Genomic DNA, 15,274 nt, shown 5'->3' with positions numbered 1-15,274 from the left:
GAGCAATTATGTTCTACTCGTATTTTAAAATACATAATACAACGTATTGCTTTTTACCAAAGCCAAAGAGGGCAAACAGGCTGTTGCTAAGTAGGTAAATGGTCCATTGGAGTCCATTCCAGGTGATTTAAAGAGATCCCGAAATAAACTCTCCACGTCCGGCCGACTCGAACGTTCTTCTTGTTAATGTGCCTACACCTGATCTGTATCAATATCATTCAATTATTTGTGTAATTAGCTGCAGATTTTGTAGGACGGATGTCATCTTCTCATCTGAGGATTTTCAGATTATTCCTTTAATATTGAACGCTAAACTTATTTCCCCTCACCTACCTGCACAGTGAGCAGACATGGCGCTTCCACTGCTGCTTGATGCTCTGGAGGATTTGAGCCAAGAAGACTTAAAAAGGTTTAAGTGGTGGCTGGTGAAAGGCGTCTTGGACAGCTGCAAACCGATTCCCCCGTCCCGCCTGGAGGACGCGAACCGATTGGACACCGTGGATGTGATGACACAGCGCTACGGCAAAAAAATGGCTGTGAACGTCACCGTTGAAATTCTGAACAAGATGGGCAACAATAACGCTGCAGAGAGGCTGAAGAGATACGCAGGTGGATGTTTCTTAAATACGTGACAAGTCAAAGTAAGCAAAATCTGATACTTTAATTTTTTCTCACATTATTCTCTGCATCTCTGTGTTTTCATCAGCAGGGGGAAAGACAGCTGCAGCCTCCACATCTCCTGCAGCATCTCCTGCTGCTGCTTCTGCAGCACCTCCTCCTCCTGCTGCCTCAATGAATGCTCAGCAAGACAGTGTGGTCATCGTCCCGACAGTCACAGGCGGCACCTCTGGGACGTGGAATATAAACGTTTACAATAATACAACCATCAATAAACTCATGAAACACGTCGAGACCAAGACATGGATATACATATTATGTTTTTTAATTTTTTTAATTTTGTATTATTATTGGCATGATTGACATATACCGTAGTTCCCCACGTCCAATTGACCCTTTTGCTTTTAAGCCCCTCCCCCTGCTCCTTCTCCGTCAAGTTGTCAGAGCTACGTTACCATGGAGCCCACACTGTCACTAACTGCACTCCGTGGATATAAAAGCGATTTCAGAGAGAAGCAGACAGACGGGTCTACAACATGTGTTTATATAATATATCAGGAGGTCAAACTGATTCAGCAGTGAAAACAGGTTAAAAAGATAAAGACAGAAGCTCCAGATCAGTGTGACAGTGAACCACTCAATCGACAGAAGACGACGACGTTAAGGAGCAACACTGTTCCTGCAAAGCCGAGTCCGTCTCCATTCACCCTCACGATCATTAGAAAGCGACAGCATTTGTTATCTTAACCACTGTGAATGTCTGTCAACTGATGACCAAACCCTGGACACCAGACCCGGCAGAACATCCATTTTTAGACCCAGTACCTTCAGTACATTTTTTATATGTAAATTGTTAGTTTTTAACACAAGCAGCCTGTACTTTTATACATATTTGTGTACTCGCGGTACTTGTTCTCGCTCACAGAGTTTACCAACAGGGCTCAGAGTAGATAGTTGTCATGTGCGGGAACGACCGACTCCTTCTAATCAATGAAAGTTGAGAGACAAATACAGAGTGAAGATGTTGATTTGATATTGCTGAAATAATGTGTATTGATATAGTAAATATCTGCAGGCGCTTGTCATCTCCACCTGGTGTCAGCAGGTGGCGCCACACTGACGTGACAACCGGTCTGTGTGCTTCTGTGTCTGTGAACCTTCAGGGAGATGAGGACAGAAAGTCTCAACAAGTTGCAGAAACAGACCTGAAAATTAATCTGAAATTTTTTTTGTAGGTGGTGGGGGTTGTGATGCTTCTTCTTTTTTTTGGAAACTTATGTGAAACATGTGATTGATGAAATACATGCAGTTGAATATCGGGAAAGGAGTGATGTGAAACTGAATTTGTGCCGTTTCGTCTTTTCTTATGCATTATAATTATAGTCTGGCTGCCCTGTGTTTACTCTGCTATACTTCATGAAACCTGCTTGTTGTTGTTCTCAGTGGTGCTGATGTTCCAGTTTAAAATACCCCAAACCAGAATATTTTGACAGTAGGTCTAACGTACTGAATGAAGTGCTAAAGAATGATTCTGTCGATAATGTTATGGGTCTTATTTTAGTTGTATTCATCATTTTGTTTTGACCAGGCGGCAACCTGCGGATCTGGAAAAGTGAAGCCATAGAAGTGCTTTAGAAAAAACTCCTCTGGTTGTATAGAAGTCTATAGAAAATGTCTCTACTTCTTTCTTGATTTATTCCCTCAGTAAACATTGTAAACATGAGTTTATGGTCTCAATCTTTCAAGTCTTCTTCAATACAGCATATTATTTATTTCGTAAATGATGGTCCCATTAGGATTATAAAATAAACCATGAAGCAATGTATGCTTTAGGGATTCTGTTGTTGAATGAAGCACATTTAAGATTATTTTTCATTATATTCATTATGTATTTTTAATTAGATGTTTTATTCACATTCAGAATGGAATGAACAGAACAGACAGCATTCTATTCAATATTTGTATTGATAATGACTTATGAGTGCATTTAGAGGATAACATCCATCTCGCAGCAGCAACATTTAAAACACATTTATTGCACACTTTATGGATGAATTGAAAACCTCTCAGGAGGTGAGATTCTGCTTTGGACAGGAATCCTCACTGTCATGGAGAACAGAACTGAATTTATCACTTTACTCATTTTCTGTGTTATAAATAAAGTTATTTCATGTCAACAGATTTGATGAATCAACACTTGTGAGAAGTTAAAACGTGGATCTGTTGCTCTGTGTCTTTACTTTAGAGAATCAAACTAAAGTCACTTTAAACTTCTCTCACCACATTCTGCCTTTCTGCAACTTCCTGTTGAACCGAAACTAAAGCAACTCCCGCCATTCCGCGTCTTTCCTCCCGGTGTGTGTGTGTGTGTGTGTGTGGGCTGTCGGTGCCACGGTGAGTCCTTTTTCTATCAAAGTCTTCATCTGATGATTCTTTTGCTTCTTCTGCTGCTTCGCTGTTTGAGCACTTTGTCAAATCAACCGTGAAGTTACAGCAGAAGTTTTGCAAAAGGTTATGACACGGACTGTGGTGTCTTCTTTGATCGGTGATTGTTTCCATATTTATTCATGTAATCATTCTATTCATGTCTTGTTGTCGGTCCCGTTTCTTGCCTTTTGTCTCTAAATATAAGTATCAGATCCTGATTATGTCCAATAATGTCTTGAAGGAGGAAATAACTTTCTATAAGCAGCCGTCATGAAGGGTTTATAAACCGAGTCTAAAGGCTTTATTAATGTTAGTGCATGATTTACTAATAACTAAACGTTGTGGTAAATCTTTCTCTAACATGCATCTCTTCAAAGTGGCTCTGCTGTTTGTACACGACGTGTAAACAGGTGTTTAATGTACACAAAAAATAACCCGATGGATCCGGTTATTGCTTCATTCAAGATGCGATCAAGTTGCATGATGGGAAATGTAGTATCCAGTGGGTTTGGAGTTTAAGGGATTAAAAGTCAGGGTATCTCGACCCCAGTTTTATATTATAATGAAAACTTATAATATAGAACAACATATAATAAATATAAATAAATATAATATAGCACTAAAGGAAGATCAAAGGTTATTAAATAGCTGACTTATTTATATTTATTATTGTAAATGACTTTCTAACATGTGCTTGTTGCTTTTTTATCATATATAATATATATATATATATATACATATATATATATATGTATATATATATATATATTGGTAAACCTGACTAATAAAAGGTGTTTTAATCTCTTTTTTTAAAACTATTAAGATCAATAAAAGTGTAAAATAAATAGACATTTAAAATATGTCATGATGTTTTGGGCTTGGTGTGGACGTCTGTAGGGGCGTCCGGGGGACAAGCTTTATTATGAGGATTTATGAATGTACTTTGGCACATTATTTACATTAAAAGTACATGTGTTTATCATTGACAAATGTAAATGTTTACTTCAAAAACTGTTGTTAACTTGAATTTGGTCTAAATTGAGCAATTATGTGTTACTCGTATTTTAAAATACAAAATAAATGTTGTTTTTTTCCTCCGTCTTTGAACACACCCTCTGCTGCAGACAAGATGACTTACTTAAAGGAGATAAACTTGTGTCCCTTCGTGAATGGTTAACTTGACTTAATTGTAGCATTTTTCCAGTAAGTGGTGATTTAAAGAGATCACTAAATAAACTTTCCACATCCGGCCGACCAAAACATTCTTATTATTAATGTGCATACCTGATCTGTATCAACAGTTTATTACATTATTTGTGTAATTAGCTGCATCCCTAGATTATTATTAATCTTCCCATCTAATTTTTGGCAACAAAGCAAATACGAGTATTGTCAAATTATTCCTTTAACATTGAAAGCTAAACTTATTTCCCCTCACCTACCTGCACAGTGAGCAGACATGGCGCTTCCACTGCTGGTTGACGCTCTGGATGATTTGATCAAAAAGGACTTAAAAAGGTTTAAGTGGTGGCTGGAGAATGGCGTCTTGGACAGCTGCAAACCGATCCCCTCTTCCCGCCTGGAGGACGCGACCCAAGAGGACATCGTGACAGTGATGACACAGCGCTACGGCGAAGAAATGGCTGTGAACGTCACTGTTGAAATTCTGAAGAAGATGGGCAACAATAACGCTGCAGAGATTCTGAAGAACAAATACGCAGGTGGATGTTTCTTGAATACGTTGACAAGTCAAAGTAAGCAAAATCAGATACTTTCCCTTTTTTCTCACATTATTCTCTGCATCTCTGTGTTTTCATCAGCAGGGGGGGAAACAGCTCGAGCCTCCACATCTCCTGCAGCACCTCCTGCTGCTGCTCCTGCAGCACCTCCTCCTGCTGCCTCAATGAATGCTACGCAAAACAGTGTGATCATCGCCCCGACAGTCACAGGCGGCACCTCTGGGACATGGAATATAAACATCAACAAATAAACTCATGAAACACGTCGAGATCAAGATAAGGACATACTTATTCTGGTGGTTTTAATTTTTAAATTTGTATTGCCGTGATTGACATATACCGTAGTTCCCCACGTCCAATTGAACCTTTTGCTTTTAAGCCCCTCCCCCTGCTCCTTCTCCGTCAAGTTGTCAGAGCTACGTTACCATGGAGCCCACACTGTCACTAACTGCACTCCGTGGATATAAAAGCGATTTCAGAGAGAAGCAGACAGACGGGTCTACAACATGTGTTTATATAATATATCAGGAGGTCAAACTGATTCAGCAGTGAAAACAGGTTAAAAAGATAAAGACAGAAGCTCCAGATCAGTGCGACAGTGAACCACTCAATCGACAGAAGACGATGACGTTAAGGAGCAACACTGTTCCTGCAAAGCCGAGTCCGTCTCCATTCACCCTCACGATCATTAGAAAGCGACAGCATTTGTTATCTTAACCACTGTGAATGTCTGTCAACTGATGACCAAACCCTGGACACCAGACCCGGCAGAACATCCATTTTTAGACCCAGTACCTTCAGTACATTTTTTATATGTAAATTGTTAGTTTTTAACACAAGCAGCCTGTACTTTTATACATATTTGTGTACTCACGGTACTTGTTCTCGCTCACAGAGTTTACCAACAGGGCTCAGAGTAGATAGTTGCTGGAACAGACCTGAAAATGTATTAGAAATCTTGATTTGTCTGTGTTTTTTTGGGGGGCGGGGGGTGAACGTATGTGGAAGATGTGATTGAACAAATAAATCCAGTTGAATTTGTGTCACTTTCTCTTTTTTTATGCCTTATAGTCTGATTCTCTAACTTTTGCACACATTTTACTGCTGAAATAGTTTCGCTGCGGACACCGGGCGGATCCGCACATCAAACGTGTCTTTTTCTCCCAGTTCAAATGCTGCAGGCAGGTAATGGGCAGCCTACATTAGGACCTTTAGGAAAAGGGGGCGGGGCGTTCACCTGGCGTTCCTCCTGCACGCCGACTCGCCTCGAGGCCTTTGTTTGCTGACTGATTTAGTAGGTTCTCTTTTTTCCTTTTAAAATAGGTTTCAAAGCATGATTTTAAGAGAGACATTTTATAAACATGATGTTTTCTTTTTAGGTCGTAGCATTTAATTCGAAGGTGTGGGAGTTAATGGTTAAAAACGTGTTATCTGCAAGAAGGTACGGTGGCCTAGAAGGAAAGAGCGAGATAATTACGTTTTCATGGTTCGATCATGTTTGTGTAAAGGTTCCTTTTTGTATATTGTATTGTTTCTTTCCATGCGTATTAGATGTAGTTGGAGTGTTTTTTATGTTTTATTTTTTATGTTTTAAGGGGGATGCTAGGGTTTCATGCAGATCTTATTGTTGTTTGAGTCACCTTAGCATGCTGTGTGTAGGTACATTTGATTTGGTAGTGGTTTATTTAACTTGCTAAATTACACTGGCACACACACACACACACACACACACACCCACATATTGGCTCTTGAATGAATGAATAAATGAATATATACTTTATTAATCCCCAAGGGGAAATTTAGTGTCGCGTAGCAGCCATTTACACAGAAAATAAGATAAGATATAAAAACAACAGGGATGAAAGATATATGCAATAATAATACTGATAGAATAAAGATAAAAATAACAACAACAATAAAATAGCTGTATGAAAGGAAGAATAACAGAGTATTAATTTAGGAATTAAATTAACCTTAAACAGTAGAGGTGCAAGAGTGCAAGTATGTATGTGCATATTAAGGTGTAAATGCAAATATAATAAAAATAAAATAACTCTTTCAGCTAATTCAAACTAATAGTCACCTCTGCAACAGTTCCACCAAGCAGAACAACTAGCAGTATTCACTTAAGGCCATTGAGGCTTATTCCCTGGGGAAATTATGGTATTGGGGTTAAATATTTATAGTTGTAGGTTAATATTGACGCTTTAGTTTTTACTTGGTGGGTGTTCATGTGAAATAAGGGTCAGCGACTGACCACAATTGACCGAATGTACCACCATAATCACTGCGAGTGAAATTGGATGCATTGACTGCAAGTACTTTGTAAGTCGCTTCCATGATTGCTGTTTAATCACATTTCTATAGTATACCTCATGTTTTCAAACACTATTTCACATACACATGCCTGTAGAGGATTGTTGAGTTGTTCTTGGAACAGAAAGTTGTATTTCTGTGACTGATGACGCTGTTTGTGTGTTTCCTTAGTAATTCAGGATGTTCCCACGGAACAAACCGGGAGCGGTGGCGCCACAGAGCTGGTGCGGCGACGGTAGCTGCCGTTGGCCAAATTACAAGAGGGCCGACAGAGTGGACCGAGCCGTCCAACGAGCAAAAGATCCTGGACCCGACTGGCAGACGCATGACGTCAGAGTGATTAGATCATGCGGTATGCTAAATATCTTAATATTCTTATTCTGATGACAATTGGCCGTTTTAAACGGATATTAAAAAATGTCACATTGTTCTGTTTTGAATTCTGTACTTTCTTCATTCTGTTAATTTTACTTTACTACATTTTTAGGTAATTACTTGGATGCAAGACGATGCTTGAAGAAATACAGGTCTTGCAACACATCTGATCTACAGTCTGCAGAGGCAATTCCTATAAAGAGAAAGCCGATGTGAGTAAATATGTATACGTTCATTTTCTTTAGATCTGTTTTACCGTCATTTTCTTTTAAGAAATAAAAAAAGCGTATGTCAGTCAGTGTTATAGTAAGACGAATGAGTATTTTTTCAAATCCCCTTTTTATAGCCATCTCTATGCGGACTCTGACTCTGACGACAGTGAGAAGGAAAATCCTCCACACAAAAAAGCCAGAGGTCCGACCACTAGCGGCACAGTTGCCCCGCCTCCTCCTCTTCCACGTCCTCCGTCACCTCCACCATTGGACAGTGGAAGTCCAGCAGCAGAGCGAACTCCTTCTACAAGCCAGGTGTGCAGGCGGAGCTGTGGATCAGCCTGCTGTGGTGAGCACCTCATTTCACTTTTTAAAATGTTAACTATTGTTAATTGTATACCACATATATTACATAGTATCTGCAATACACACAGACACATTGCATCCCAGTGAATATGACTATTAGGATTGCATTACTGGAATTGTATAAAACTTGATGTTTCCATATTTTAAGTGAAATCCGTCTCCATCAGTTGTCCAATGAATTTTTAACCTTTATTCTAATGTTTTTTTTAACAGCTGCTCAAGTTCATATGATGGGCTTAATGGAGAACATGAAGCGGCAGCTCGACCAGTTGCTTGCCAGAGTTGACGATCTCGGCAGTAAGACGCACACAACTGGCCAACAAGTCGGAGCGACCGGAGAACCGGTTCAGTTCCCGTCGACCTCGGTGGAGGAAGTGGAACTTTGAGGAGCGGCTTGAAGATCCCTCCAACTTTCAGCTGAAGAAGAGTGTGGTGAGTTTTCTTAAGCAATCTTTTTGAACCAATTTGATGAATAAAGTGACAAAAACATTATTTCAAATGTGTCAAAACAAACTCATTTATTAATTTTCAAAGACTTTGACTCAAGATGTTAACAAAATAAAGACTTGCGTTACCAAAAACAAAAAGAATCAGAATTGTCATCCTTCATCACATTTAATCAAATGTTCTTGATAATATCTTATAAAAATATAAAATCAGCCACATCAGAATTGTTCTTTAATCAGATGAGAGCCAAGAATATCAAACTACTACTAAAAGAAAAAAACATAACAAAAGGGGACACCATAGATCCCGCAGATAGGCAGAGTGCATGATACAGCATGTGAGCGTGGACAAAATAATAAGAACCCTCAGAAACCTCTCCGAAGCAAAAAAACTGTTAGAAGATTTTAAAATGTGTCTCTGTTGATTCATCTTGTTCGTCATATTTGAGGCAGTAGTTGAACCAGCCAACAGGTGGCGCGACATTTTGAATAAATGCTCGTGAGTTTCTGTGGATCCGGGTGTCGGCTGGTCGGCGTGGGACTCCTTAACTTCATCACTTTGAATCCCCTCCTGCTCCAGGCGGACGGGCGCCGGGAGACGCTGTGGCGATCCAAGATGATGCTTCACAGCTTCCTCTCCCAGCAGAGGGAAATACCCCAAAAAAACCTCAGCAGCGAGTCTCCATCACCGGCAGCCCCTCCCTTCACGTCAGCGTGTCACCGCTTTATGTACAAGCTCGAAGGACAAGAGATCTGTTCTGGCTCAGAGGCCTCTAGAAAGATTTCCATCGGATGGCGGACAGGATGGTGTGGACGAAGTAGAGGAGCGTCGCCATGTACGAGAAGACCTGAGGAGACACAAAGGGAACATCAGAAGCAAGATTTGGTTGGATGAAAGGAGTCTTCCTCTCAGGACCGTGTATATCTACAGGATAACCCATCAGCACCACACCAGCCTGTTCAGCATGTGTGTGGTGGGTTCGGGTGTTTGTGAGAAGTGCGGATATTTAGGATTTTTGCACCATCCTATATACGTACGAGTGAGCCACGACAAATTAATGTAACTTTATATAACAGTTTGAATCCCCACCTGTGTATCGTGCATGCATGAGCACTGTAAATTAGCACAAGTAGTGCCTCAATAATATCATATAAGGCTAAGTCCTGCACCATATGTCTTATATTGAAGTCCTTTTTAAGATCCATAAAGGAAAGTCTATACATTTCATCAGCGACAGCTGCAGAATTATGGAGCCTGCTAAACACAAGGAATGGAGAACAAATAAAGTGCAATGTTAATGTCATCCCTGGAGCGTCGCACTAAAATAAAGAAGAAACGGTTTCATATTCAAAACGATGATTGCAACAGGAGGGGATCAAGTAATTTAAGATGTTGATATTGATACTGTATCAATAACCAGTTCATGAATGGTGACATTGTTAGGCTATATGAATAAATTAAACATATAAGTTGAATTCAGTTTATTTTATATAGCCCAACATCACAAATACAAGTAAGGCAAGTAAGTATTATAAGTAATATAATGTAGTAATGTGTCTATAATTCATGTAATTTATTATAATTATAAAGTGTCATTTATTTCGGGTTTTCAAAGACCAAATTGCCTCAAAGTAACCAAACATAATCCATCAGTGAAAACCCTTTTCACTGATGTCTGATTGCACATGACTCCTTTGAAAATTCTAAATACGAGAAAGAGATAAGTGAATGGAGCAAGTTCTCCTGGATCCCTCGTACGAGCGTTTCTTGCATGAGGCCCGATGTTTTTCCAAGAGATCCATGTTTGATTCTTTTGTCTCATGGAATTTGTTTCTTGATGGTAAAACTCACAAAATATAGAACAAAATATTAGCCGCTGGATCTCCCCACAGTCACCGAGGTTTAAAAACAGTCAGAAGGTTTACGCCTATCAAGGTTTATTCAGTGATATACATTTGGGGAATCTATAGGTTGGCGGCAGCTGAAGGAATAATTTGACACTGTGCGAAACTGGAGGAAAAAGCGTAGCTGTTTCCAGTCTTTATGCTAAGCTAAGCTAACCAGCTGCCGGTCCAAGAGAAAGAGAATGAGAGGATTTCACTGAACTGTTCCTTTAAGATCCTTGTGTTTTGTTCGTGGAGCTACAGATTATTCTGATGGCTGTCCACGCCTGATAACCCTGTCAACACTTCAGAGGGTTTCCCAGCTGGTCCTGCAGGTTCAGGTCTGTGTGTGGTTCTCAACTTGAAACGAGCGGACTCACCACTGCAGCGACGTCCAGCTTGTAGTTCAGGGAGTTCTTGTCGTTCATCTCCAGGGTCACTCTGGCCAAAGCCACCGAAGCACTGAGGTAGAAGAAGGCCGCGATGCCGTGATAGGCCAAGTCCTTCCCGACGAGGAAGAGGAAGACAAAAGGAGAACGTTAGAAATGTGATTCTTGTTTGTCATAACTATGTGGTGACTGTTTGCATCTGAGCCAAAACACACTGTTACAGAAAACTGGTTTGTCATGGTGACATGTTGCATTCACAGATTTATTCTGGTGTTCGTAAACAGAGGAACACAAAGAAAACGGGTCCTTTATCATAGTGAAGGTTTATCCAGCTTTAGGGTTTTTTTTTATCTCATTTGTTAAAGCAGTTTGGTGATGAGTCTGTGTGGAAATCTCTCTGTGGTGCGTTCAAGTTCAGAATCACAAATTCACTTTCTCTCAACTGCACTGATAGTTCGCAGTCAAATAGCAGATCACGGACATCAGACTCAAATCTAGAAAGACAAAACAAAAAGTATTCCAAGGTTTTCAGTGTCCTTGAACGCACCAAAAGGAAGAGTTTCCCGAACTTTCGCTGCTGTTAAATCAATGCAATGGAATAACGTAACTGAGTTGACTGAATGTTCACTGTGTGGATTTTCGCTGTGCAGGTTTTACATTTTGAATAATCTTTTTCCATTGTTTAACTCAAACTACACGGTTTTAATTGGCCTCCTCGCATAGACGCAACCAACTTCACTGAATGTAAACATAAAACCCTAAATCTATCATGACCAATGATGATTCCAATAAGAGTTTATTTAGGAAAAAGTTGGCAAAAGGCCACGTTATTTTGTGTCTTTCTGATATCAACGGAAAGTTGCTAGACAAAGAAGAAATTTGGAGCCGTAGCTGGAAAATACAGACAAAATATTCGACCGTGAAGTTCAGTTTTATTTTGTCGCAGTCTCGTTAAAGTCTGTCAGACACCACAGGTAAAAAGATATTCCTCCAATAATATTAAAACAAGCTCACTAAAGTTTGTAACGGATCTTTGAACAGCAGACATGTAAGAAAACAGAAGATGACATTTCGTGAGTGAGCGTGCACCTCTGTGTCCGTCCACGGCTAATCTCACATTCTGCTGCAGCAAACTGCAGAATATTTTGGGTGGCTGGTGATGACAGCAGACTCAAGAACCTCTCATGGTTGCGGTGACCCAAACTTTTTAATAAACACCTTTTACTGCCGTTTCGGACGGTGTGTTTGGTTACCACCTGGCGCTAACAGCTAAGAGCTAATGAAGCTACCGGTACACGAGTTTGAAAGAAGTGTGTTTTACAACACATTACAGGCTATCAGTGTCTAAGCGGTGGCTAATTATGGGTTGTATTCATTCAATCACACAACAAAGCAGTGGTTTTTGCAGACACACCTTTCTAGTGAATAGTGCGCTATGTACACATCGTGTAGTATATAAAGAGAGAACCTCTATTAGCTGCGACACCGAACGGCATGTAGGTACATGCCGAACAGATTAAGAAAGCGAGACGTAGACCTACAGGGCATGTATTAGTGATTGTGGGCGGACGTATTGCTAAGGACCCAAGGAAGCACAGTGTGGAGTTGTTTGGAGGCACAGGAATGAACTGAAAATGTTGGACTGAAAGGGACAAAACAAGTCACAAACTCATGGAGGTCAATGACGAGCAGGAATGAAGGGTGCAGCATTTGGACTAAAATAACGGGAAGTCAACGTTTTCCAGACTCTACAGTAAAGTAGAATGTGAGGAGGACTTACTGCTGCGGCCCAGCGGCTTTTGTTGTGATGCATTCCACAGGCGAACACCACCAACCAGACAAACGTCATGATGAAGCAGAAGACGGACACGAACATGACCCAGCCCTGAGGGTTGTGCGGCACCACCAGCGTGGAGCCCACCAGGATCCAGACCAGACCCCCGAAGACCTGCAGGAACACAAGAGACTCGTGAGTGGAGGACCCCGACACAGCTGATCACCACACCACTTCTTTTACGGATTATTTTCATTATCAATTCATGAGCTGATTATCAATTATGTGTCAAATGTCAGAACAGTTTTCCCAGGATCAAGTCCAACAGCTGAAAAAACCAAAGAGAGAGAAAAGACTGAGACACAGGAGAAGAGATGTTTTGGCAATTTAACTGAAATGAATTAGTTTTGTCATATTGGAAAAAAGGAAACTTTGAGTTCATTTTGCAGCCACTAGGTGCTGCTGAATCTGTTTTGTGTATTACGGGCCTTATTGCATGACCTTTGAACCTTTGAAGCCATTTCAATCGATAATAAAAACCCTGTTCAACCTGCTGTGGCCGTTTTTCGCAGTTTCTTTAATTGTGAAGTCCTTTGCAGCTGATGTGTTTTGCATTATCCGTCCACCCTGTATTTCCAGCACAGAGCCGGGCGTCGCTGCTTTCGTTCACTCAACACCTCTGGTGATTGACGGGCTGCATTATTCAGGCCGCTCCACCAGATTCCACCTGCTCACCGGTTTCTCTGTGTGTGTGTGTGTGTGTGTGTGTGTGTGTGTGTGTGGGGGGGGTGTTAATGCATGACAATGTGAAAACACCAGCAACATTCCTCCTCTGTTTAGACTGTGCTGCCGTCTCTTGACGTCAAATCTGTAGGAAAAAAACACCTGACATCTTTTTGCATCAATTTGTATTTTCATTACGTATGGCCAACGTATAGCTAACGTATAGCTAACGTATAGCTAATGTATGGTTAACGTATGGCTAACGTATAGCTAACGTATGGCTAATGTATGGCTACTGGCATCATCTGACCTCCTTTCACCTCTTTTCTTTTTATAATATTGCATACGTAGGAAGATAATACAGTTTTTTTAACACATTTATCATGAAAATGAACTATTTCCTACTTATCCCAAATCTGTGTTCTGGGCATAAGGATGTTACTTTTTTTTTTTCTGACCGAAATAAATAATTCACTACATCCATATTCCACAGGACCAAACAACTCTCCAAATTTGGGTTTTGGTTTATGCAAAGTTTCAGGGATCTTGCATGAATGCATGTTCAGACATCAGACCGCTGTTTGTTGCTTCACTCACTGTCTGAAACTGCAAGTTCACAGCAGACTCAGTATTCAATACTATAAGATCATTTATCTTATAGTCTTAACATATAATAATAATAACTAATAATACTAATAATAGTCTTATTAGTCTTATTAGTCTTATTTATTATTATTTATTTGGATAAGCACTATATCAATTAAATGTATTATTATTATTATCTGCCAAACAAAAAGTTTAAGATGTGTTGTGGTCATTAAACAGGGGAAGGAAAGCCTTGTTCTTAGTGCACTTTCTGCTTTATTGTTTCATGAAATAACAACTTTGGAGTGAAATCATTTGAAGAAATAAGCTCTTTAGGATGTAAACTTAATAACGTGTTAAGATGTTTTGTCTGCAGATGTGAATAAACATCAGTCAGGAGCCTTCATTCTCCACACACCAAGCCAGCAACACGTCAACAAGTCAGTTTTCTCTTAATTCAGTTTGCTAATTAATTAATTAAAACTCCGTGACACGAGGACGTCATCACACGACACCCTGACCTATGAAGCCGTTTCAAAACGCGCCCTGCAGCCGCTGTTTCTTACCAGTTCGGGCAGGTAGAGGATGTCGGGGATGGTCGTACATATTCCGACCCCGCTGGGGAGGTTCCCCATGGTGGCAGTGTTGGAGGCCATCATCATCCTGATCCTGATCCTGATGCTGTTGTTGCTGCTGCTGCTGCTGCTCGGACTGAAGCGGCTCAGAGCGGCCGCGGACTAAACCAGGTGGAGCCGACTGGAAAAACCGGAATCCCCATCAGCCGAGAGGAGACACGCCCGGCGGCCCGCGCGCACACACCGGAGCCTCAGCGTGTCCGCGCGCTCCGCTGGAGGCTCTGGGAGGATGGAGGTTTCACACACACTCTTATCTTATCAATGTTTCACCAGCGAGACTCTTTTATCACCTTGGCCACCTGCGGCAGCTCAGTATCAACAACAACAACAACAACAACAGAAACAAGACCAAAAAAAATTGTTTCTATCTTTTTGCATCAATTTGCATTTTCATTACGGTCTCTCCCGCCGCAAACTAAAAACACATCTTTATTTTTTAGTAGCACTTAAATGGCACTTTAGTTTTGCTTTCTTGAAGAAATTGTACTTTCTTGATTCTTGTTGTTCTGAGTTTGTACTCTTAAGTCGCTTTGGATAAAAGCGTCAGCTAAATAAAATGTAATAATATCAGTGAAGTGATGATGTCTTTTATTCTGCTTTTTGTGAGAAATGAGAATATGCTCATAATAAAAAAGTGTTTTTATCTTGTATTATCTCAATAATGATTACAGTAAAGGAAAAACAGTACAGAACAATAATAACTACCAACACACAACGTATCAACAAGCTGATTGCAATAACAACCGAAGTGTTGGTTTAAGAATAACTGTTTAGCCAATCGTCTT

General features: G+C 40.4%; 2 protein-coding genes across 3 annotated transcripts; one reads left to right on the top strand and one right to left on the bottom strand.

Moving 5' to 3' along the window:
* Positions 1–2,968: 2,968 nt before the first annotated feature.
* LOC306738303 (caspase b-like) lies at positions 2,969–5,810 on the top strand. Of its 2 annotated transcripts, none has more exons than XM_079220137.1 (3): positions 2,969–3,012; positions 4,496–4,766; positions 4,869–5,810. In XM_079220137.1, the coding sequence occupies exons 2-3, from the start codon at positions 4,505–4,507 to the stop codon at positions 5,033–5,035; spliced, it is 429 nt and encodes a 142-aa protein (XP_079076263.1). In that variant the 5' UTR covers positions 2,969–3,012; positions 4,496–4,504; the 3' UTR covers positions 5,036–5,810. The 2 variants fall into 2 exon arrangements, with proteins under 2 accessions (XP_079076263.1, XP_079076262.1); XM_079220136.1 differs by having other exon boundaries at positions 4,866–5,810.
* A 2,741-nt stretch (positions 5,811–8,551) lies between these two features.
* LOC306738300 (myelin and lymphocyte protein-like) lies at positions 8,552–14,534 on the bottom strand. Its single transcript, XM_079220133.1, has 4 exons — positions 14,421–14,534; positions 12,553–12,720; positions 10,764–10,886; positions 8,552–9,347 (listed from the first exon to the last, which is right to left on the bottom strand). Exons 1-4 carry the CDS (start codon positions 14,514–14,516, stop codon positions 9,273–9,275), a joined length of 462 nt encoding a protein of 153 aa, XP_079076259.1. The 5' UTR covers positions 14,517–14,534; the 3' UTR covers positions 8,552–9,272.
* Positions 14,535–15,274: the final 740 nt, after the last annotated feature.

Source organism: Taurulus bubalis (assembly GCF_910589615.1).
Source record: "Taurulus bubalis genome assembly, chromosome: 6".
In the NCBI taxonomy this organism is placed as follows: domain Eukaryota; kingdom Metazoa; phylum Chordata; class Actinopteri; order Perciformes; family Cottidae; genus Taurulus; species Taurulus bubalis.
This window is presented reverse-complemented; position numbering and strand designations above follow the sequence as displayed.

Excerpts from the sequence above, each read along its gene's own strand:
- LOC306738300 (XM_079220133.1), bottom strand. The coding sequence starts at position 14,516 with ATGATGATGGCCTCCAACACTGCCACCATGGGGAACCTCCCCAGCGGG. Across the intron at positions 12,721-14,420 it reads TCCTCTACCTGCCCGAACTG|GTCTTCGGGGGTCTGGTCTG; the intron begins GTAAGAAACAGC and ends GTGTTCCTGCAG. Across the intron at positions 9,348-10,763 it reads AGCTGGACGTCGCTGCAGTG|GTCTTCTCGTACATGGCGAC; the intron begins GTGAGTCCGCTC and ends GTGTCTCCTCAG.
- LOC306738303 (XM_079220136.1), top strand. The coding sequence starts at position 4,505 with ATGGCGCTTCCACTGCTGGTTGACGCTCTGGATGATTTGATCAAAAAG. Across the intron at positions 4,767-4,865 it reads TCTGAAGAACAAATACGCAG|CAGGGGGGGAAACAGCTCGA; the intron begins GTGGATGTTTCT and ends TGTTTTCATCAG.